The following is a 25,391-nucleotide window of genomic DNA, read 5'->3' as shown; positions in this document are numbered from 1 at the left end:
CGCCCGCTCCTGGGCGGAGGCGGAACCGGAAGTCTCAGGGACGCGCCGGTCCCCAGCATGGCGGCCGCCTGGGCCTCCGGGCCGGCTGTTCCCGAGACCGTGGCTGTCCAGCTCCTGGGTGTCCTGTGGTTCGTGTCAGTCACCACGGGACCCTGGGGAGCTGCCGCCGCCGGGGGCGAGGAGACGTTTAAGTGCGAGGACCTCAAAGTGGGACAATATCCTCTGTGAGAAGCTGCCCCCTGGGGGAGAGGTAGATTTGGGGTCCCGAGTGGGTCGCGAGCGAGCGTTGGAGTGAAAGGAACGGTGGTGACCCGTGGGCTCTAATGACCGAGGGATCCTGGGAGGTGAAGAGAGATGAGGGGTGGGAAAAACAGGCCACCCTGTGTGATTTCCTTGGGGTTTTACGATTGTTGGCGCTTTTTCTTCTGATCCACCGATTTTTTTGTTACTGGGCCTGGGGGTGGGGGGGAGGTTGGGTGGTTCAGCAAACACCTACATCCTGAAGTGTGCAAGGCCCTGTTCCAGGCACAGTAGTAAAAAGATTGACAGGCTCTACCCTGGAACTTCTCGGACTTGGAGCGAGACATAGTAGTTAATAAAAATAAAGGCAGTGTGTGTTGCCTGTTTATCATTTAAGTTTACATGGCTTACCTTTTATAATTCTCAAACTCCGTGAGATGTCAGTCAGGGGGCTCCACTCTGTACCTGTGGACAAATTATTTGAACTCTGTTTTCTCAGTGATTAAAAATATAGATAACAGTGGAACCAACTTAAACGTCTAATTGTTGTGACAAATTAGTACTACAGGAAAATCACTTAGAATAATGGCTGGCACGTAGTAGGGACTGTATGTGTCAACTATTTACAGAAGAGAAAACTAAGGCTCAAGGGGTTGAGTGGATCTGTCCATTGTAACAGTTCTGGTAAACTGAGGAACAGTATGAAATGGGAGTTGCATTCAAATTAAAATAGCTACTTTTGTACAAAATCAGTTTCATACAAATTGTGTAACAGAAAAATTAATAACAGAAGCCAGAGATATAAGAAAGATTCTATGAGAGAAAAGTCTTAAAATTAAGAACATTCTATCCTGTAGTGGTAGTATGAGTTGAGAGGCCATGGTTATTTGTTTTTTACTGAATAGCTCATATTTGCTGAATACCATTTTGCTTGGAGTTTGAGAATCACTAACCTAGTAAGTGGAGTTCTTTTCTTGGCAAAAGTGTCAGGGTGGTTCTCTCCAAGAAAATAATTGGGCAATATGAAGAGTTGTGCTTTTTGTATTCGAGAGAGAAGTGCCTGAGCATATAGGACAATGAGGTGATGATAACTGGAAAATATCTGTTACTCCTGGCATAAAAATGAGGTTTCCAACACTGATTCAGAAACCTTAACGCAGAGACATCTTATGAATACCTTACTTAAATCATTGTAGTGCCAATAGAATATTTAGGAAACAGAAAAGCACCCAAGTGTTTTGAACATCTATAAGAATATAATTATTATATGTTTCCAAAGGCTTAAAATCCTGTTGGGAGACCATGTAGACCCACCTAAAACACCATCTTTTTTGTACTCTGATGGACAGTGCCCTAGGCTTGGAATCAGGAAGCCTGATTTTACAACCTGTCACTTACATGGCCTTGGATAAGTCACTCAAACTTGAAGCCTCAGTTTGTGCTTCTATAATGTGAGAATAAGAGTATCTCACAGGGTTTTCATGTTGCATGAAATGACGTATAAGGCAATACTTGGGGCCCCCAAAATTAGTTCAGTCAATTCTCTGGAAACAGATTTTTTTATTTATTTTATTTTTTTTTAACCCTAAAGCTCTTTCACAATAATTTGGTAAAGATTTTTATTTCTGTTTTTTCTTTTGCTTTGTGCTTAAACCCTAACGGAAGCTCTTTAAAGACGGCATTCTTTGCTAGTGCTTTTAGTATATATTAATACACTTTTCCTGTAATAAATTAATGTTCAGGTATTATTTAGTGACACTGATAGTATATATGTTTGTGCTTGTTTTTTTGACCTGGACAAATTAACAGCCTCTCTTTACATGTGAGTATAAACAGGAGTATATATAAGATATTAACAGATGGTAATGTTTTGTGTTGGAATAGAGTTTACATTTCCTTAACTTTTCTTAAATATATTTGTAAAGATCCAAAAATAAATGATGCTACACAAGAACCAGTTAACTGTACAAACTACACAGCTCATGGTAAGACTTGCAGAAATGTCTTTAAAAATAATTTTTAAAACATTATTTCATAGATCGATGTATGATGACCAAAAGTAATTAATGTGTTTGTTTTCTTGAGTTATAACATCATTCAGTTTCCAGAACAACTTAATATTGGAGAACTGGCTAGAGAATTTAAAAAAGAATCTTATTCTCTTTAGTTATATAAACTGGGAAGCTTTATGGTTTCATTAATTTTTTTTAAATCCTTGGAATCAGTTTTTATAGCTGTCTTGATGCCCTTTATTAACCAAGCTGTGTTATGCAAAGGTGCTTCTTTAGTTAGATTTTTAATTACTTGTAAAGAACTTGAAATGAGACTGTTAGTCCAATAAGGTACGGTGAGCAGCTATATCACCCATATTATGCACTTGTAAAATATACTTAATATCCTAAGTATGAAAACAGTACAGTAAGGATTTTAAATATACATCAGTATTTTCTCTTTTTTGTATCAGTATTTTCTTAGAGATGTTTTGATAATGGATAACAAACCCTTACCCTAATGGTTTTGGGGATCATCTATTCTAAAATAATGTTTCCAGTCACGGCACAACCACGGCATGTGCCGTGACTGGAAATCGAACCTGAGACAGGCCCTCAGTGCTTGGGTCGATGCTCCAACCAATCGAGCCACCAACCGAGCCACACTGGGCAGGGCTGATTGTCTGTCTGTCTGTCTGTCAGTCTGTAATGTAACTTTTCCTATTTAAATTAAAACCTCATGTCAGGTGTTATATTGGGAGGTGGTTTGTTACATGTTATATTCTCTTGCAGGCTTTGCTAGTCTTAAAAAGCAGCAACATAATTACATACCTCTTCTACAGGAAAAAAATGGTTTCTTGCCTTTTTCTGCTTTTAGTTCCATGTTTTCCAGCACCCAACATAACTTGTAAGGATTTTGGTGGCAATGAAACAAATTTTACTGGAAACGAAGTTGGTTTTCTCAAGCCCATATCTTGCCGAAACGTGTAAGTACTTTACTGAAGCTAAATTTTCAGATTACTTGCCTATGTTGTATCTTGGTTGCATGGAGTGAAGAGATAGAGTTAATTTATGGGGAAAATTGTGCCCTAATTTAACTTTTTGCTTGTATCAGAAAACCTCTACTTTACATGTGCATATTGTTTTATAAATGTAGTTTACCAACCAAGTAAAGCTCTATAGTTCACTATTTGGGATAAACAAAGACTGAATGGCCTCACACCACGTCAGTTCAGTCACTTAGGCTACTCAAATGAGTTAGGAAAAAAATTCTGTTTTCAAAATTTGGGGGATTTCTAGAGTTCAAATAAAGGATTATGTACCTGTAGTATTAAAAGAATGCTAACTATTAAATTGTTCGCATATTAAGGGCATTTTGAAACTTGGTTTCATTTTTTGTAATAGGTATGGATGATGAATAGTAATGTAAAACAACTCAAAAGTTAGTTTGGGATATTAAGACAAAAGGCTTTATTTTATTAGGAATATTGTTTGTTTAAAGGACTTTTAAGTTTGCTTTTAATTTTGCTACAGTAAAGCTAACATTTTATTCTTTTATTTCTGTTTTGTACTAAAAACTTAGTTTTACCCACTTTTATTAATTGTTGGCACTATCTTTTACCTTTTAACTGTACATTGTTGCAGTTATTTGATGATACCTATTTGAAGTTATATCAAGAAATAACCACTGTTTGGCTTTATAAGTTCTATTAGAATTCTTAGAAATTACTAGTAGAACCTTTTTTTTTTTTCCCTTTTGATCCTATTTCATTGAATTAATGAGGGGCTTTAGATTCTATCTTGCTGTGTAATCCTAAGCCAATCTCTTAGGATTCTTAGGTTGTAAGAGTTCTCATTAGTAAAGTAAAAATTGTTAAAAGGAATTATTCTAAAGTATTTAGATATGGTTTAGTCAATTTTGAAATTTATAGATTGATATTTCTACCTTAAACACTCCAGTTGATAATTTATTAAGTGCTGGTCTAAGATATTATAGGCTATATAATATCTTAGGCTTAGTTATTTTATTATAATAAAATAACTAAGAATATCATCTGTTTAGAAGAGCTAGCCACTCAGGTTGGACCTTACGAGTTCAAATTACCTGTATTGGTAACACCACAGTGATCTATTCATTAATTTCCAAGTTAACTCTTGATTTTTCTTTTCAGTGTCTTTGGGTAGATTAGGCTCAATGTGACTGAGCTGCACTAATGCTCACAAGACAGTGATGTCAATTATGATAAGAATTATAACTATTAAGGAAACCAAATATTCCAAGTCTCCTGGCCACCTTATTCCCCATTCTATAGTAAATTCTACAGGTCTAAAATAGAATTTGCTTGATGAGCATTGAATCAAAACAACAGGAGTTAGATTGATGGATAATTCTAATAAGGTCATAAAATTAAGATAACCTGATATATCATTTTTCTTTATCAGGATATTCAACACATGCCTATCAAAGAGCCAGCTGCTGGTCAGCTACTGATAAATTCTTATTCTTTGAGTGTCCCTTTTCCAGTTTACATGTTTTTCTTCTGTATATAATATTGATACTTGATTAAAACTCCATCTTAATATTGCAGATGTAGCCATTATATAATGTATTCTCCAGCAGCTGAAGTCTAGTAACCATGTCTGATTGATTGCCGAGCCACAAACCTATTTATATTTGTTGGAGCAGGCTAACAAAAGTTATTTCTCACTCATATCATAGTCCAATTTGTGTTGACTTGGAGGTCTGGGTGAGGTGAGGGAGTGAGGGTTGCTCCATGCAGTCATGCAGGGGCCTTGCTCCTTTCATCTTATGGCTTTGCTTCCTCTATCTAGTCCTTAGAGTCCTTTTAGGAGTGTTTTATGGGCCAGACCTGGAAATGGCATACATCACTTCTGTCCATAATTGAGTTTCATTGGACAAAACTCAGTTATGGCTGCACTTAACTGCAAGGTGGGCTAGATTATGTAGTTTAGCTATATTTCCATGAGAAAAAGAGAAATGGTTTGTTGAATAGTTAGACATTCTCTACTACACCACCAGTTTTCAGATTATTCTTTATGGTGACTTATTTATATAGATAATTGCTTTTCTAATTTCATTTCCCTTCCCAGCCAGGGTTTTTTTGTTTTGTTTTGTTTTTAAATATATCTTTATTGATTTTAGGGAGAGGGAGAGAGATAGAAAGATCAATGATGAGAGAGTCCTTATTGATCGGCTGCCTCCTGCATGCCCCCAACTGGGGATTGAGCCTGCAACCCGGCCATGTGCCCTGACTGAGAATTGAACTGTGATCTCTTGGATCCTAGGTTGATGCTCTACCACTGAGCCACGCCTGGCCGGGCACCAGCCAGGGTTTTTAAAAGGCTTGTTTCTTTTTTCTCTTTTATGAACTTTTCTGTGTAATGCAGTATGGCTTTTGGCCATGCCAAAATTCATCAGCGACCTTTGTTGCTGTATTGTATGTATATTTATAGTTCATATCTTAATCTTTCTATAGCATTTGGCACTCCCTTCTTTTGAAATACTTTCTTTAACTTCTAGTATAAAACACTCTTTTGTTTCCTTTGATTCCTGTGCTTCTTTTTTTAATCCTGATATCCTCAGATAATATCTATGGTCCTTTTCTGTTTTTCATTCATCCACTCCTTTGACTTCTCTTGCCATCTTTCTATACATTAAGGTTCCAAACTGAATCTATCATCTTTTCCTTCATTTCCTCCTTGGTCTTAGTGAATGGCACCTGTGCTACCTAGTTTCTTAAGCAGAAACTTTGGAGTCATTCTCCACTTCTCCTTTTCCCTCATTCCCCACGTTTAGTTTGATTATTTCTTCCTTCTTAATGTTTCCCAATTTTGTACACTTTTCTCTTCCACTGCTACTGTCCAATAGGTTATAGCTTGAGTTTCTAGAAAGCCTCCTAATATACTTCTCTACTTCTAGTCTGGTGCTTCATTCCAACGTAGATGGGGCACCACTGCCCCCAGCGTAAAATTTGGCATCTTTGTAATATTAGATGCATAAATAGAATCTCTAGGCCATTTACCATCTCCCCAACTCCACGAAAATGTCCTAATTATAAGTGCGATGCAAAACACATAGGATTGTAAATAGGAGACTGACATCAAATTTGACTTTAAAATAACTCCAGCTACCTCTCATTTCTTTACTCCCCTTTGCAGCAAAACTCCTCAAAAGAGTTGTCTAGTACTTCTTTTTTTTAATATTTTTCCTTCCAATCTTTCTTAAGCCTGCTCTGCTCTGTCTTTTCCCTCATTATGTTACCAGAATTGTCCTTGCTGAGGTCACTAATGATCTCCTCTTGGTTAAATTTACTGGCAAATTCTCAGCCATTATCTTACGTGACCCGTCAGTCACAATGGCACATTTGATCACTCTGTTCTCCTCAATACATTGCCTTTATTTGACTTCCAGGATACCACACTCTTATAGTTACACTTCTTCCTCACTGTTAAACAGCTACTTTTCAGTCTCCTGCTTTCTCCTTTTCTTGATCTCTTAATATCAGAATATCTCATGACTCAGTCTGTGAATCTCTTTTATCTTTCTGTACTCACATGGCAATTTCATGGCTTTCTTAATATAATATACGATTTACTTTTTGAATATGTTTATTGCGTGCTCTTTAGGGACAGGGATCTTTCCCTTTTTTGTTCATTAAATATTCCAATAGCCTAGAATAGTGCCTGGCATACCAAAAAGCATTAATTGAATGAGTAAATGAATGAATGAACCAATTAACAAATAAATAATAATTAGTAATTTTGTTTTCTAAAATGTTACATGTTGGAAATATATGAAGGTGACACTCAGGTTCTAATTTTATGCAGAAATGGCTATTCATATAAAGTGGCTGTTGCACTGTCTCTTTTTCTTGGATGGTTGGGAGCAGATCGATTTTACCTTGGCTACCCTGCCTTGGGTGAGTATGTTTCATTAAAAAAACCCTTGTGAAACTTGTGTTGTAGGTAAGTGTACCTATTCTTATAGATGAAATCTCTGAATACTATTAATAGTTACAAGTTCCATGTACCTTAAGTGGAATAGTTAACGTTCTTCTATGAGTATAGAGCTAATAGTTAGCTCTACACTTCAACTCAGATAGGAAATACTGACTTTCCCCGTGTTTTCATCTTTATGAGAATACATACTCAAGATAGTATAGTCACTTACTGAGGACAGTGGACCTGAGCTGTCATTGCTAGTGCTGGGCACACAGTGGGTGCTTGATAAATATTTTATGAATAAAAACATCTCTCACCCTATCTCTCCCCAAAATATTTTCTTCTACCTGGATCTCCCTCAGTGTTGGCTTCGGAATAGAAACTACTACTTTCAGGAGAAGTTGGAGTTAGAGAACTACAGCAGCCAGCATAAGGTGGTGTGGAGCCTGACCTTTATTACTCTTAGCAGCCCTCCCCATACTTTCCTCCTCACTGGAATCTTCACATTTACCATAGCTACTAAAGCTTATGCAAACTATTTTCATTTGACAATAGCTTTTGTTTAAGTAGTACTTTCACATGCAGGCCCTTATTTAAGCCTTGCAACTGTCTGAGTTTATCATCCTCTTTAAATCTTCTTTAACGGGTAGGGAAATTGTCACCAGGGAGGTTAAGGGATTTACTGACTCTAGAGGTCTTGCTTTATTCTGTGACATATTTGTTGTTATCATTCTTGTTTTATGGATGGGGAAATTGTCATGAGATTAAGAGATTTACCCAAGGACACTCAGTTAGTGACCTGAATTTGAACTCCAATTTTCTGGCTCAAGAGATCATGCTGTATTTACTGTAGTACTCCGTTTCTACATTAGCCCTTCACCAAGCAAATTTAAAGTTTCTAAATGCTCTGCTTTCCAGCTAGCAAAGCTAATCTTATTCTTTCTGTGTTGCTACCCACAAGAGATCAAAGAGGAATCTCTACTGTGGGGTTGGTGGGAAATATGTTCCTGACAGCCTTACCTGGAGTTCAGTGTTACAAGATCATAAATAGAAGTCAAAGTTTAAAATACTGTATACATGAATTTATTCAGTTAACACTTATTCATCGTTTACTACCTATTAAGTAAGTAAGTGCTCTGGAAATAATGATGATCACAGTTCATATTGGTTAAAAAGAAAATAAATATGTTGGTAGGTCAATGTATGATACAGCGCTATTACAGAACCATAACAAAGTGCTATGAGAGCACAGGGGTCCTGGTTGAGTAGTCCTTGGAGTGTGAGGGAGGACTTCTTAGATGAGGTGACATTTGAATTATGTTTTGAAGGATAAACAGGTTACAGAGGTTTAGGGCATTACAGGGAATAGCATGTCAAAGGCAAACAGGGTGTGAAGGTGCTTGTGTGCATGTTGAAAGAATGGTGGATACTTTAACCTGTGGTGTGGAAAGAATGATGGCAGGAGGTGAAAAGTGGCTGCAGAGGCAGCCTGTGGTCAGATTATGAAAGGCTTTGAGTTCTTCTTAGGGAGTTTGGACCTTACTCTTTAATGTCGGAAGCCCTAAAAGTTTTTAATCAGATGAGTATCATGGTTATTTCAGGAAGATGATACTGGAGGAACTGTGGGAAATAGCTTAGACAGAGAAAGACTGGTGGCAGAGTAAGCTGAAAAGAGATCGATGCAGTAGTCCTGGCCTGGTGATGGTGTAACGGCACATTCATGACATGTATATCAGCAACCATGTCTCTTTATAACATAGCAGAAAACCATATAATATGCACGAAGGCCTCTGAGTTGCCAGGATAAAAACATTTAGTCTGTCATACTCTTTTTAAATTATGGATGGATGGAAGGATGCATGGTTAGCTGGAGAAACTAGGTTTATAATGAGAAAGTAAAATGGAATGGTGATATCAGATGGTTAGAATACAGCCAAATCCTCTGCCTTAGTCCTTGCATTCTCTTTATGTTCTCTTTAAGAGGATAGGATCATATATATATTTTTGGAAACATTTCTAATTTTAAAAAAGTTTTAAAAAGGTTAGGAGGAAGGAGAAAACACTGTTCTTTAGGACAGTTTATTGTGATAATTTTGCACAGTGAATGTATTTTAAGTATTTGGGTTAATGAGTAACTTTTTAGTTTCATGTAATGTGTGTCTGATGAGCTGTCATGTCCTGTAGTGTAAGTTAATGTTTTTTATTTATTGCAGCACATAAAAATATGTTGATATGTACATTGTGAAATTTTTTCTATGTACAGTCAAACTCTAGGTATAAAGCTCTGTATAAAATTCTGTATAGTAGCCTTGGTTAGTGAATGGTTAGTTCACTGACATTGCCAGGAGTTGCCTTTCTCTGGCCACTGCTACTCCAATCTGTTATTGGCTTCAGTCAAACAGACCCTTTGAATCAGAGATTCCATAAACTTGCAAATATAATTTTTTACATTTAACTTTATGCCTCAGTATAAAGGCTTTAAAAAAAAAATCTTTAAATAATTTCCTTTATTATCACAACCACCTTTGGATGTTCATTAAGTCAACAAACATTTTGACTTTGGTTTAAGATACAGCTTTCTCAAGATTAAGTCTGTCTTACAGCTCCTGAATTTTTGTTGCTATTGCCTTATCTTCCATTATCTTTGTTGTATTGAGTTTGTGATTCTAAAAATCCCTTTGCCATTTTTTTAGTGGGATTTTGGAATGAGAGTGAAAATCTGCCTAAGCATTCAAGTATTTTTATCTGTATCTTCCTTGCATTTAACTATCTTAATGTTAAAGATTTTGATATGTTTTATCAACTAATCTGTCAAAACGTTTGTAAATTTTAAAAATTTAAATGTTTTTAGGTAAATTTTCATGTTTACCATGAATCCAAGGTTAAGGAATTTTAATACTTTCAATTTAGATGTTTACTTCCATTTAAGTTAATCTTTCTTTATGGTTACAAAAAGCAGTGGTTGTATTTATAGGTAGCTTTTTAAAATACTTATTTTGTTTATGATCATTGGAGTTTTATAAGAACAGAATAAATCATGTAAATCATGCAAATATGAAACTTGCTTTTTAAAAGTAATTTAGTGCTGAATGTGATACTTCACTTTATAAATTTTACTTCAGGATTGAAGAAGGAAAATTTGTTGGCAGGTGAGATTGAAAAAAATTTGATAAAATCTAAAAATTCCTTTAAGAAAATTTTTTTTTCTAGATATTTCAAATTTCTCATTAGCCCACAGCTATGACTGTGTATTGTTAAAGAATAAAAATTCAGATGAGTAAATTTGAAGATTTTGTTTCTTTTGGATGATGTATAGCTTTATTTCTTTTTCTTTTAATTAAAAAAATATTAGTTGCAGTTTAAATTTAATATTATTTCATATTACTTTCAGGTACACAGCATAGTAGTTAGACAATTATAAACTTTACAAAGTATCCCTCCCCTCTTCCCATATGATATTCCAGTACCTACCTGGCACCATACATAGTTATTACAACATTGTTGACTATACTATGCTGTACTTTACATCAAACCAGCTTTATTTCTTTTAATTGGCTTATTCCTCAGTATACCAGTGCTGCTTTAGCTAGAAGCCTTTTTTTTCATGACAAAGTTTTATTTTTTTAAATAATATTCTGTCTCTGTGTTTTTGTTGTAACATTTGTGACTTCTTTTATCTGAAAGAACTAGCATATTTTGTTTTGCCCATCTTAGCATTAAAAGATTATAGATACTCAAAGATGATAGCTCTTTTGAAGCAGTTATAGGAGAGATGCTCTTTGCATAGTGGTATTCATTTTAAAACGAAAATGTTGTCGTTATGAGAATAACTAAGTGTTGTATGTTTTTAAGCCCATATCTTAAAAATCTTTGGTTATATTATTCCTCTTTTTTTCTTTAAGTTTGAAGTCACCAGTTTGGACTGGTATATAATATCCACATATCATAGGACAAATAAAGAGATTTGTAGATTAAACTTTTCTAAGACTTTTGAAAGCTTTCCTTTATAGGTACAGGTGCAAAAAAAATGATAATAACCAAATCATTACAGAACACTTGCAGGTTGGCACCACAGCTTCAATATGAAGTAATTTGTATTTTCTAAAACAGTTATGCGGACAGAAGAGTATTTGCAAGGCTCAACCTATAATAAAACAAAAAAATACCAAAAAAATTAAAAATAACCCAGATTAATCTGTTCTTTTTATTTTATATCCCCGTAAATCCTATTATTGAATTTGTGTTTCTAAAATGTAAAGTTTAAGTTACTAAAGTATAAATAAAGTACACTCAAAACAAGCTTTATTAATGTCATCTGGTAGCATAATCTTTTTGAAAGAACATGTCTATAGTCATACTGGTTCAGGAAAAAAAATGAGTTCTTCTTTATTGGAAACACTTTTATTTGGAGTTTTAAAACAATTTTTAAAGTCTAAAGCTGGTATTTCTTTCCACAATAAAAAGTTAGTAAGTAGAGTTTGTACAAAGAAAACTGTTTATTTGGGGGGAAAAATAAGTCAATCTACTCTTGGTAGTTGACAAATATCCCATCTTTTAAAAAACTGGTACTGATGCTCAAAATAATGAAATCTATAAGAGTAATAGTTTGTATTGGTTTTAATAAATGCTGTTTAGAATATATGATACTTTTTGTTCAAGTTGATCAGTGTTTATTTACAAATAAGATAATTCATTGATACAGTTTGTTCCTTTAGTAGTCACATTGACTGGGCATGGGAATGGCATAGCCCTGGTTTCAAGTTGCTCACAGAGGTGTAGGGAAAGACAGACAAATAAATACATAATAAATCGTACCGTGGGATATGTGCTGTGCTGCAACTCAAAAGTCCTGAGGAATGTCTAGGAATGCCACGAAATTCATCCCGGGGGCGTTACAGAAGACTTTCTCGATATTTTAGAATACTGTTAGGGGTCAGCTAGATGATTGGGATTAGTGGGGGGCGGGAAAAGGAGGAGGCAAGGCAGAGAACAGTGTACCACACGTAAATGCAGAGATAGATGACGGAGATACAAGAGCAGGGCACACACAGTAAGAACTTTGGTTAGTTTGTTGAACTGTAACACAGGCAGAAGGAATTTGCAAGAGGTGAGACTAGGTTAGATGATGCAACTATAAAGAATGTAGATTTATGCTATCTAAATTTCTTGATTATAATAATAATTATAGTAGTAGTAGAAATAGTGGTAACACAAGTAGCAGCTAGGCTAACATTTATCGAATGTTTTCCATGTGCCATGTACTATCCTAATTTTTTCTTTGTCTCATTTTTTTTAATCCTTAGTATCCTTCCTATCTTATTTTTATAAAGTATTTTTATGTTTGAAAGCTAAAACAAATTTAAGATAACATTAGCAACTTCATTAGTTAAGTCATCGTTTACCTTAAATTTTGAGAAATAGATGGACCATAGTTAATTAATATCACACATTTGGAGTGAGAATGGATATAAATCAATGTAATGATTTTAAACTTTGATTTTTTTTTTAAACAGTCAACTTCTTTAAATCTTTTTAAAGGTATAAATTGAGGTATAGTGCACATTTAAAATGTACAGTTTGATAAGTTAGACATATGTATACACCTGTGAAACAATCACCATAATTAAGGTAATGACCATATATGTCACTCCCAAAAGTTTCCTTGTGCCCATCTGTAATCCCTGCCTCTTGGCCCGCCTTATCCTGCTCTTTCCCAAGCAAGTACTCATTTGCTTTCTGTCACTATAGATTTGTTTGCAGATTCCTTAAATGCTTAAAGATCATCTTGGATCTGTTCTGTAGTTTCTTTCAATGTGTTCTCCAGGAGTAGGTCACATTTACCAAAGTTCCTAACACACACATTTCCTTATCTAATATTTTATTTGAACAGGAACTTCTGTTCATTTTGAAGCACTCTTAAGGGGTTCAGCAGCAGAATGTCTAGATTTTAATGGACTTAAAATCTTTGTTTAGAGAAGAATATTTTTTAAACGGTTGTGTAGTATTTTTGCCCATTAGATGTATACCTGAATTTTTTGAGACAATTCCTCCCTGTTAGACATTTTGTGATTGTATCTGGTATTTTGATAGTTATAAAAGTATTTATCAAACTCTTGCTGTCTGTTGGGTACTGTTCAAGGAATCGACTTGAATAAGATAAGACCCTGCCTTTAGAAATTTACCTGGCAATGGAAGGCACAATGAATGAGCAAACCAGTGAATGAGGCCGTTAAAGATTTCTAAACAGTACTGTGAGGGAAATAAATAGGGGAGATGTGATAGAGTGCTTGGGCTGGGGAGGGGTGGAGGGTGGCATGCTGCTCTAGAAGGGCACATTAGGAAGACTTCTCTAAAGAAGCATCCTGAGATGAGAAGAGCTACAGGAAGAGGTCCTTTGGAAGAGGGGATGACAATGGCAAAGGCTCTGTTTGACGGTTATAGAGTCTTCATAGTGGCAGATAATTAAAGAAAAACTGTTTTTGGACCATTCTTAATACTTTTTTAATAAACAAATTGAAGGAAGGAAAATGTTTCCAAATTTATAAATGCTTTGTGAAGTGGGATTCATTTCAGAAATACAATGAGTTAGTATACTGACTGAGTGAATAAGTTCCTTGGGCAACAGTAATAAAATGCAACTAATGAAAAAATAATTAAAGGAGTTGTTATATAAGATGATGGGTAAAAAGTTAGGAGTCTTTAGGAAACAGAAAAGGTGAGAAAATTTATTCATTCATTCAACAGATATTGAGCATTTACCGTGTGCCAGACAATGTCGTAGGTTATACAGACACAGGAGTGAATACAGATAAAAGATGCTTCCCAGCCCTGGCCCAGTAGCTCATTTGGTTAGAACGTCTTCCCCATACTCTAAGGTTGAGGGTTTGATCTCTGGTCAGGGCACACAAGAATCAACCAATAAATGAATAAATAATTGGAACAACAAATTGATGTTTCTCTCTTTCTTACTCTCTCCCTTTATCTTTCTCTCTAAAACCAATAAAAAGAAAAGACATTTCCCGAATAGGGCTTCCATAAGACAGTAACCAGATATAAAATATTAGGTAGGTAGGTGTTTTGAAGAAGACTACGAGAATAATTTCATATAATTGTTATATTTTAATAGTTTTTGAATTATTTCCAACATGTATTATCCTAGTACTTAGAACACTATTCTGCTATATGTGTAATACTAAGAAGGGTCAAAATCATCTAACGTATTTCAGGCTTCTTTGTGTTTCCAAGTTTTGTGCAGGAGGTGATCTCATCTACTCTGTGATTTTAACTGGCATCTGTATGTAGTTGATACTTAGAACTGCCCTTTCACGAAGAGTCTTGCTTCATACCATTTTTATGTCCCAAATGCAATGTCTGGAAAGCAACTCAAGTTTAAATATAGAAGAGAGATTACTCATCCCACCCCCACCCCCAATCTGCCTCTTCTGATTTCATCGTCATGTTTTTGTGTTATATCTTGTATATGCTCTATTATCATCTATTTTAGAACCTTAACTCTAAGGTTGGGACCAAGAACAGAGGTGTATATATAGTGTACAGAATTGTTATTTTGACTATAGAGCTAATAAACATGAGATACTTAGAAAAAAAGTATAGGATAAATTCAAGATAATTGGGTTACTAATTAAGTTTTTTAATTTAACTATAATATCAGCATTTTTTTCTGATTATATTTTCTGTGCCTTGTCAGTCTTTATTTGGACTTTCTACTGTAAGTGTATATTAAACTTTAGATATAATGTATTAAGTAAATAAATAAATAAGGATTTTAGGACTAAATGTTGTTCTCTAACTTTGATTTACTGAGATTTAAAGATTTATTTCTTTATGCCCTTTCTCTTAAGAAATTTTGTAAGATCACATTGAGTTTTTCTTTCAGCTCCTAATATTTATTTTTGTTGTGGCTTTTCTATATAGAGGAACCTTTAAACTTTTCTCATATTTTTAGGTGAAGATTTGATTATTTTAAGTGTTAGTTTTATATTCTTGATAAAAAGAATTTGTAGTATATATAATGGTTTATTGGGAAATGGAAAAGTTTGTTAATATTTATAAGACTTTCCAGGTTGTAAATGATTTTACTTTCTTTTCTAGGTTTGTTAAAGTTTTGCACTGTAGGGTTTTGTGGAATTGGGAGCCTAATTGACTTCATTCTTATTTCAATGCAGGTAAGTTAGTTTTAATCTAGAAGATGAAATACTTTTACTTTCAAATTTGAGTTCTTTGATCTTCTTGTGGTATATCTTAAATATATTAGGAAGCAGTTAAGAATACTTTTTCCGATGCTACATCCAAGGGATCATGGCCATGTTTCCAAGTATAGCATTTTCCAACCTGTGGTCTACCAATTAGTAGTTCTAAAAGATATAACTTCATAAAAAAAGGATTTTATGGTCAATATGATTTGTAAATGTGAGTTCAACTGAGTTCAAGAGATTTCTCTACTGGATAACTTCTCAGAGTCTTTTATAATTTGTATTATGAATCTCTAAGAAGGGTCGAAGTTATTTCTCCAACTTATGTTTCTTTCTCTGATAGTCACAGCCACATGGGCAATTACTGCAATAGGCTATTGATGGGAATTTGATATTTACATATGAACATACGGAGGCAGAAACAAATTTTTTTTTTTTTTTTGTATTGGACAGGCACTAAATAATTAGTATTTTCTTGGTTGCAAATTATAGAAACTGAAATCCAGCTAGCTTAAGCCAAAAAGAAAAAAGGAATGTTTGGGTTCTCTATAGATAATTGAAGAGTGGGGCTGGCCTAGGGCAAGATCAAATTGATATAATCAAGTGATGTATCAGAACTCTCCTGATACTCATCTCTGCTGCTCTGTGTTTGCCGGATTTCTGCTACTGCAATGCTGTGGAGGCAGGCGTAGTTTGTGAAATGCTATCCTTAGGCATTTAAAAGTGCCACCAGATGTTTTCTATTAAATTATACTGAACTGGTTGTGGTTAACTCACGAGGATTCTTAAATTAGAGAAAGATGAATTTATCATAACAAATGTCACAAAACAGCATTTCAGTAAGCATTTATGGAGCACCTAATGTCTTCAGCAAGTGTGTCGGTATGTATTTTGATCATCAGTTTTGCTCTTCTTTCTCATACAGTATTTCCACTCCTCAGTTTGTCTGCTTGATGCTATCTATCCTTATGCTTTAAGAGAAAGTCAAAATCTAGGAGGTTTTTGGTAGCATACTGTGCGGAGAGTACCATACTGTGAGGAGGAGGCAGCATATGGACCAATAAGATACCATAATTAAATAAGGAAAATATTTGGTTTTAAAGTTGGAATTTTCCTGTCTTTATTCATAAACATATGTTTAACCAAATATTCTGCCTTCTCTGACTGTGGGACAGGCAAGCAGGCATGAAGAGGCTAAGGTACTTGTGCACATATGTTTGGAAATGGGTTTCTTACTTTAATTGAGGACCCAAGGAATTTAATGTATTATTGGGATTCTTTAAAATATCCAGAATTCATTGTCTTTGAAACTCAACCATTTAGTTAATATTTTCACACTGGGTTCTTTCTTGGGTGAAATCATTCCTTTATAGCTTTATATCAAATTATAGAACTTAATTGATTCAGCTACTGCTTTCTGGTATGTGTATGCCTAAACTTTTCAGAACAGTAGTTCTTTTGTCAAAGATCTGGAATTGAGACTATTACATTAAGAAATTATTGAAGTAGATTTAGAGTGTGTGAATTTCTGCAATAAATTTCCCGAAATAAGACATTTTAATAGGTATGGCCACTTTAGACTGCCTTTAGATTAGAGGAAAAATAAATCATTTCTGTAGCCTTATTCTAAATGTCATTTAATATACTTAACATGTGGTGTTTACTACATTAGAAAATTATTTTTTTCAGCAAATCAAATAAGTTTTTACTATAAATATTAGAAACTATGTAACAAATATATTTTTTGTCACAAATATATTGTTTCCAATTTCTCATGAACTTTCTACATTTTGCCGTCATCCTTTTGTTTATTCTTGTTTCCTTCTTCAGTCTCTCCATCCCTGATTTTTTTTCCTTTGCCATTAAATATTAGTCCCTAGTGAATAGCAATGTTTTTCTATTGGGCTGTGATCCCAGAAACATATTGTGCATGAACTCACGACCTATAAAAACATACTTTGCTTCACAGTGTTTATAACACAAATCCAGGAAAATTCTCTTAAAAATAGCACTAGTTATTTCATCTTTGAACCAAAACAATATAGAGTATAATGCACACATTGCTGAAGTAAGTAAACTTTACATGTTGCTATATATACTGAAAATATTTTCATGAGTTTATTTGTTAATAAACTTTTGAAGTTTCTTAGTTTTTTGTTGTTCCTAAAAAATTCAAGTGGCACTATCTGAATGAATGGCATGAAACAATGCATAGCATTAATTGAGTTATTTTTTGCATTCAATAAAAAATTAAATCAGTGGTACATGTGGAGTGTATAATCTTTCAGTTATAGGTAACTATTGTGCATAACCTGCTATATAGTTACACATAAGGCAGTTCCAAAGATTTTAAAACACTCATTCTTTTGTGCTTGTATATTTTTGTATACATCATAAAGGATAGATTAGACAATTTAAGTTTTTTATTCCCAGAAAATAATAGAATATTTTGATTCCATTTAAACCTCTTTTCTCACACAATGTGGACATTTTAAATTACACCCAAACCACTGATATGTACTCTGTCAAACAAAAAGAAAAGAAAATTTCTTCTGATAAATGGAGACAAGACAGACACAAATCAGAAAAATGAAGATGGGTAATTTTAATATAGAAAATTGTTAGAAGGAAGTATATTGGGTTCTTGGTGACAGTTTTTAACAATTCTATATATTATGGAATAAATTACTTTAATTTTCATTCCTATTGACATTACAGAGTAGATTTTCTTAAAGGACTAATCACTATATAAGCAGAAATTCAGAAAAGCTGTATAATTTCTAAGACATTTATGAATTCTATAAATAAATTTATTAAATTCATAAAATATCTCATTAGTTTGGCATTTAATCTATGTAACTCACTTTAGCATTGGATTATATGTTGCTTTTGTATTATTTCTTTTACACACCAGGTCTGAATTTTCAGACATAAACTTCTTGAGGGGAAAAAGACTTATTAATCCTGTATAGCACTAATAGTGTGCTAAACATAGAGTATGCCCTCAAAAAATTTTGCTGATTTGAACTGTGCAGCATACTTTGTGAAAAGTGTGGCTTTGTGCTAGTTACAGAGAAGATGAGAGACTAAAAACGGTGGTTTTGAAAAAAGTGATTGCTTTTCTTTAGGGCCTTAAAGTTCTAAATTTTATGAGGTCACTTGAGAGCTAATGAATCCAAATAAAAGTTGGTATGATATGCCTGGCCAGCGTGGCTCAGCAGTTGAGCATTGACCAGGAGATTGAGGTTTGATTCCTGGTCAAGGCACATGCCCAGGTTTTGGGCTCAATCTCCAGTGGGGGGCGTGCAGGAGGCAGCCGATCAATGACTCTCATCATTGATGTTTCTATCTATTTCTTTCTCTCTCCCTCCCTCTCTATAAAATTAATAAAGATATATATATTTTTAAAAACTTGGTATGATAAATTATACATATTGGGTTTTATGCCATCAGTGAAAATGAGTTTAATGAGCACAGTTAGGTATAATAAATTGGGATCCTTGCCCTAAAGGAACTTACAATCTATCTATCCCAAGAGTGGTCTGATGATAAGATTTCACTTATTATTAGAAATAAAATATTTCCTTGGGAACTGCAGATTTAAAATAAAAAAATTACCTTGACTTTATCATTTAAATACTTTGAATTTTACTAAAATTCTTAAAAGCCTTTTCAGTTCAGAGCATAAATAAAGTAAGGGTTAGAGTTCATTTCCATGTAAGCCAGTTTGTTTTGTCAAAGACATGGCCTATACCCTTGCCCTGTGAAATATATGTTGTTGATCAAAAGGACTAAACATGCAATCACCCTAATTACCAGTATGGGAAAAGTTGGTCAAAGTCCTTGATAGTTCACTAGATATAGGACAGCAATACATAAAAACCAGTGGACATTTTATAGATAGCAAGCCTTTCAAATAGCTCTATTTATTTATTTAACCCTGTGCATTGTTTATTTAACCCTGGTGTGATTTATTGGGGAAATAAACTGGAAAACTGAGGAGACTGATAATTTGTGTTTGTGACCTTAATTAGGTAGATTTCACTTAGAGTTCACTTATGCTGTGGGCAGATTTTTACTTAATGAATTAAAGGAATGTTCATAAAACAAAGAGTATCTTAAACTGGTTCTAAGAGTAATCCCAAAGCTGTGTTTTCCTCAGGAGATATAATGGTGAATATTACTCATTTCTTGAGGAATGATGTTTGTGTTGGTCATTGAGGATTAATGCCAAACAGTCTTTAAATCAAGTGAAGTCAGGGATTCTGAATGCCTGATTTCTCTCACTGTGTAGGAATTTTGATACCTAATTAAAATGTAATCAGATGGTTTTAATGGCCTCATATTAAAATTAACTACACACAGGAATCAGCTCTGGACACAAAAATGTAATTTGACTTTTAAGAAAATATAAATTTACTTTGGGGGAATTGGGATGGACACAGGCAGACAGCTGAGTCATTTTACTTTTTTCACCAGGTTAGTCAGTCTTCAGCTGATTTGACCTCGCCAATGTTAATATTTGAATTCTTTATATGGAAAAACTCGTAAGTGCACTAGATAGAAAAGGGCTACACTGATAGAGTTTATAAAGTGTTATTTTTTGTCCTTTCACTCTTCAATTCATTCATAACATTTTAAATTTATAAGATATTTGAGGTACCTGATATTTGAGCAGTATGCCTTCAGTGACAATGCAGTGCCATTAAGTGGAGTATCGTATCTGTTGCTAAAGTTTAGGTATTAAAGTACTTACTGGTAATCTCATTTTTTCCTTTAATTAATTTATTTTTATTAGGGTGCTACTTAAATATATACAAACAAAAATACATTTTCCACTAACAAAATCAAAAGTTTATAAATTACAAATAAAACCATCAGCATTAATAAAGTAAGTTCCTTTTGCATGGTTTTATATATATATATAATATGTAAAAAAATTACTGTTGGTTTTTTTTTTTTTGCTTGAATTAGTTTGAGTTGTATTATTGGTGCTACTGAAATAATTTTATTAACAACTGAGAAAAATAAACTCAGTATTGTGAAAATATCTTTGGTAAAAAGTAATTTTGAAAATTTTTTTTTCTAGATTGTTGGACCTTCAGATGGAAGCAGTTACATTATAGATTATTATGGAACCAGACTTACAAGACTGAGTATTACTAATGAGACATTTAGAAAAACACAGTTATACCCATAAATATTTTTTAAAAGAAACAGTAAGTGATATGTATATGTAAACTTAATTATAGTATATTATTTGTGTAAAATTATGAGAATTTGAGAAGAGATCATTTAGTGTTGTAAAACTCTCCTTTGGCTTCTCGGGAAATAGGTCTGCATGCGCCCGAAATATCTCTAATCTTTTGTAAAGCATTTTCATGTATGCTCGTTGTTCCTATAGTTCTCAATTCAGACTATCATTCTTTACAGTGAATATGGTTAAAGGACATAGTTCACAAGAAAAAAATAACATCAAAACAAAAACATAGTCCATAGTATTATATCGTTAGGATGAAAGTAGTGTTGTAGGTAGTTCAGTAAAGCATATCTTTTCTGCGTGTCTCTCTCCTAGGCTCATCATGATCTTTTAAAAAATGTATTGCCCTAGCTGGTTTGGCTCAGTGGTTAGAGCATTGTTCCTCAGCCTGAAGGGTCCCGGGTTCGATTCCGGCCAAGGGCACATACTTCGGTTGCAGGCTCAATCCCCAGCCCCGGTCGGGGCGAGTACAGGAGGAAACCAATTGATGTGTCTCTCACATTGATTTCTCTCCCCCCCACCTTCTACTCTTGCCGAAAAGCAATGGAAAAAATATCCTTGGGTGAGGATTAAAAATAATAATAATAAATAAAAAATAAAAGATTGATTTGAGAGAAAGAGGAGAGGACAGGGACGAGGGAGAGAGAAACATCGATTTGTTGTTCATTTATTTATGCATTCATTGGTCACTTCTTGTATGTGCCCTGACTGGGGATCGAATCCACAACCTTACTGTACTGGGATGATACTCCAACCAACTGGGCCACCTGGACAGGGCCAGTGGGATCTTTAAATCTCTTTTCTTCTTTTTCCCTAAACCTGAAAGCTAATAGACCTCAATCCTGAACTACTAAAGTACTTATTCTAACCTAAAGTTTGGCTCTGCCAATGAAAATTATTAATTGGCTTCAGCTTTAAATAGGTAATATACTTGGAGAAGTCAGAGATCTCATTCGTCTTCCTGATTCAACTCTGGTTCTCTAGGGCTCTGCTACTAGAAGGTTTTTATTTCCATGACTGTACATTAGTCTATTCTAATAAGTAATCTTCCAGTAATGCTAGATTTTTCTCAGGAAAACAATTTCCTGGTATAATCACTCTCTGTAATGGAGAAGTCCTATATAGCATGGAGGGTGCAGAGTATGTCAGGTGATTGTTGACTGAACTGTCTGCAGCTTGCAGAGTCAGGACAGAGAAAGACAGGCTAGACATTTTGGCCACAGTCATAGTCCTGGGGTTTTCAGTTGACTCTATCTTAGAGAGTATTTCTAGAGGCCAGGAAGGGAATAGGCATTTATCTTCTACGTTGTAGCGTATAAATAGGATATAAAGTATAATTTTGCCCATAAGGTAGATTATTTTCTTTTCTCAGTAAAATTATGGGGTATGCTTTATAGATACTGTCAGGAGTTTGAACAGTGATAGACATTGTCAAGATCTGAGGAGTTTATTCAACTGATTGTCCAAAAAGTTTTTCAAATCTTTTCTTATAAACCATAAGAGTCTTTGGATTTAAAATAGAAATGAAGCTTACAAATCCATCTGCCTCTTCTTAACAGGAGACAAATTGAGACTAAGACTTAGTGTGGTCAGTGTGAAACTGAATCTCACATCTAGATCTCTGTGAGTTCCACTGGTTGCTCACCTCCCTCCCAACCCCAGCCCTCACCAACTATATCATTTTGTATTAAGAATCTTCATTTTGGAAGTTATTCTTTATGAGAAGGCTTGAGTAGTTTCACATAATCTGTTTTTATACTGTAAATTGTGTCCCATTCAAAAGTATATAGATTGCTAATGTATAAAAATTAAGTAAATGTACTTTTAAAAATTTTAATTGAATATTAGACAGAGGAGGGGAGAGAGAGAGAAACATTGATTTGTTGTTCCACTTATGTGCGCATTCATTGGTTGCTGCTTATATGTGCCCTCACCGGGAATCAAAGCAGCAACCCTAGCGCATCACGACCATGCTCTAACCATATGAGCTGCTGGGCCAGAGCCTAAGCAAATTTAAAAAAGCAATTCCATTCTCTGTAGCCTATTATATAGACATTTAATTAGGATTCCAGATTCAAATTTAAAATTTAAAACTCAAAAGGCCCATTGAGAAGGCAGATCTCTGCATTGTCATTCATATGATCTCTACTGTGTATGTAGAAGGGCCCCAAGGGTAAGAAAAAATGTCTTAAGTAAATGAAGCATTACAATGTGCATCTACAATAACCTCATTGGACTCTTTAAAAATAGTGTTTTAATATATTTCTTTCTTCTGTTTTAGGATTCTGGCCTGGTTGATTTTAATAGTGAACTCTCAGTATGTGGATTTCCAGATTTTCCCCTTTTCTTCACATACCATTTTACGGATTCTGTGTGATTTTTTTTTTGTTGATGATATTTTTCTTTTGTTTTAGTTGGAAGCATTTTATTCTGAAATTTATTTAATAGGACTTTCTTTGAGAGCTGTATAACAATAGTCTTTCTTAGGCTACTGTCTCTATGAGATAGCTTATTATCTTGATGTTCTGTAATGTCTTTTCCTAAGGCAAGTTGCCACTTGTCTTTTTTTCTGAAAAATAAAAGTATGGCTTACTCAGATTTTTTTATTGCTTTATTATTAAGAAACCTTAAACGTTGAATGTTAGCTGTCTTCTGCATTTTGATCCTTCAAAGCAGTTAATACGTGGTGTGAACAAATACCATTTATATTGCCTGGGGTGCGGTCTAGTGTGAACCCGCCTGGTTTTCTGTAGCTTTCAGATCTGTCTTTGCCTCGGTATCCAAGGAGCTAAAGATCACCAGGGAGTCTGAAACCTTGAGGCAGCATGGGTACTTCTGGCACTGGTTCAGGCCTCTGAAGTGTGAACTTTTTCCGTTTTGCTGTGGGAGTGATGCACTAGCTTTTGAAAGACCAGATGCTGACTCATCTAGCTCAGTGCAGTTGCATTTGAAGTTGGTGGACAAGGTGGGAACACTGAACAGAAGATTAATGTCTTCCATCTGTTAGCACTGCCAGGCAGATGCTGGACAAGCGCCTGAAGTGATGTGCAGAGTCTGAAGGAAGCAGCACCTGTATGTTAGCACTGGTTTTTCCCGTGTTTTAGCAGGGTTTTAAGAAGATGGAAACACATGAAATGTTAGGCCTCCATAATTCTATTATGTGCTTTCTTTAGTAACAGGCATACCAATTTCAAAATTACTAGGGCTGGGCTCCTCAAAAGTAAAAATCATAATTTTTTATCACTCATTTTACTCAAAAATATACTGTATATTCCATTTAGCTTCATAGTATGTTAGTCATTCAGTAACAGGTTCTCCAGTTGGTGGGAGGTTTAAGTACTGATACATGAAGCAAATTTGGGTTGACTCCTAATATACCTCAGGAATAGTCTCTGATTCATTCATTCCTTAAAACACTGAGTGTCTGCCACTTGAGAGGCTCTGTTCTAGATGCTAGGATGCAGCAGGGAACAAAACAAACATCTCTACCCCTAATGAGCTTGTATTTCCTTGGGATTCACTTTTTCACAGTGATAATATTTTGGCTGCAATTCAGGTAGCTGGTAGATGCCCATATTCTAGTGTTTCCTAGATTCTTTTGGTTGCAAACAGTGCTTTGAAGTTTCTTCAGTATCACTTAAGCCCAGATTTTAAAAGTCCTTAAGTTTGCATAGCCATATAAGTTCAATTATATAAGAAATACTTGCAGTCAAATCTTGAAAAGTCATGTGATTCTTGCACAGTTGTTACAGTTATTAACGTGGCCAGGTGGAAAGTATGTTTCAAAGCAGGTGCTTCTCAAAGTATTTATTCAAATAAGCTGTAGTACTCTGGGTCGTTCATAAAATCTAGAAATGCAGTTTCTTCACATTACACTCCTAAATCTTTAGGCTTTATTTTCATTGTAAATTTACATGACAAGAACACTTCACTTTTTCCAGTTTGCCTAATTCCCTGTTGCCTAATATATGTAATTCCTTAACATGTTTTTTCTTTCTTATTTTTTTATTTTTTTATGTGAATGAATTTAATTCATGTGAATACAGTTTTTTTAGGGTTTTTTTACTTTCACGGAACACTTTTTATTTGGCTATTTCTTTGTGTGAGTATAAAATTATATGTTAAGGCCTCTGTCTGAGATGTTTTATATGATAACCCTGCTTTTAAAGCAGTGGGCAAGCTGATAGGGTAGCTAACAAGCTAAAATAGATCTAATAGCAAGAAACTAGCAAGAAAGAAAATTAGTTCTTAAAAAGTACAAGTCTAAGATGTTGGTTCTCTTCCTCAAACACTTTAATGTAGATATTCCCCAGGGTTCTGGCACCTTCCTTCTTCCTTTCTCTCATTAAATCAGCATCCATTTTGCATTTTTCTATGTACAAAATTCAAGCTTAATGCAGAAATTTTGGGAAAACACCAAAAAGTACAAAGAAAAAAACTCATTTTATAATTCAAAGATAATGTTAATATTTTTATGTATGTATTAGTACTTGTTCCATGCATGTATATACATTTTTCTTCACAAAAGTGGTACATTGTACTTACTGTATTGTAGTCTGCTTCTTCACATTGTAAAGATTTTTCTATTTCAATATTTACACAAAATATTTGTACAAAATTATTTTTAATGCCTGTAGAGTATTCCATGTCTGTATCATAATTTATGTAATTCCTTATTGTTTGGTATTTAAGTTATCCCAATAAATGAACAACATGCATTTCTGA

General features: G+C 34.4%; 1 protein-coding gene across 1 annotated transcript; it reads left to right on the top strand.

The window, feature by feature from the left end:
• The first annotated feature begins 38 nt into the window (after nucleotides 1-38).
• TM2D1 (TM2 domain containing 1) lies at nucleotides 39-25,391 on the top strand. Its single transcript, XM_087820481.1, has 7 exons — nucleotides 39-219; nucleotides 2,156-2,225; nucleotides 3,109-3,217; nucleotides 7,080-7,171; nucleotides 15,306-15,379; nucleotides 20,496-20,625; nucleotides 22,948-25,391. Exons 1-6 carry the CDS (start codon nucleotides 58-60, stop codon nucleotides 20,604-20,606), a joined length of 618 nt encoding a protein of 205 aa, XP_087676607.1. The 5' UTR covers nucleotides 39-57; the 3' UTR covers nucleotides 20,607-20,625; nucleotides 22,948-25,391.

The sequence above is a fragment of the Miniopterus natalensis genome, chromosome 9 (assembly GCF_054644295.1).
Source record: "Miniopterus natalensis isolate mMinNat1 chromosome 9, mMinNat1.hap1, whole genome shotgun sequence".
In the NCBI taxonomy this organism is placed as follows: Eukaryota; Metazoa; Chordata; class Mammalia; order Chiroptera; family Miniopteridae; genus Miniopterus; species Miniopterus natalensis.
The sequence above is the reverse complement of the archived record's forward strand: the minus strand, read 5'-3'. Positions and strand labels throughout refer to the sequence as shown.

Coding starts and splice junctions, on each gene's coding strand:
- TM2D1 (XM_087820481.1), top strand. CDS start 58: ATGGCGGCCGCCTGGGCCTCCGGGCCGGCTGTTCCCGAGACCGTGGCT. Junction 2,226..3,108: donor TACAAACTACACAGCTCATG/GTAAGACTTGCA, acceptor TTCTGCTTTTAG/TTCCATGTTTTCCAGCACCC. Junction 15,380..20,495: donor TCATTCTTATTTCAATGCAG/GTAAGTTAGTTT, acceptor TTTTTTTTCTAG/ATTGTTGGACCTTCAGATGG.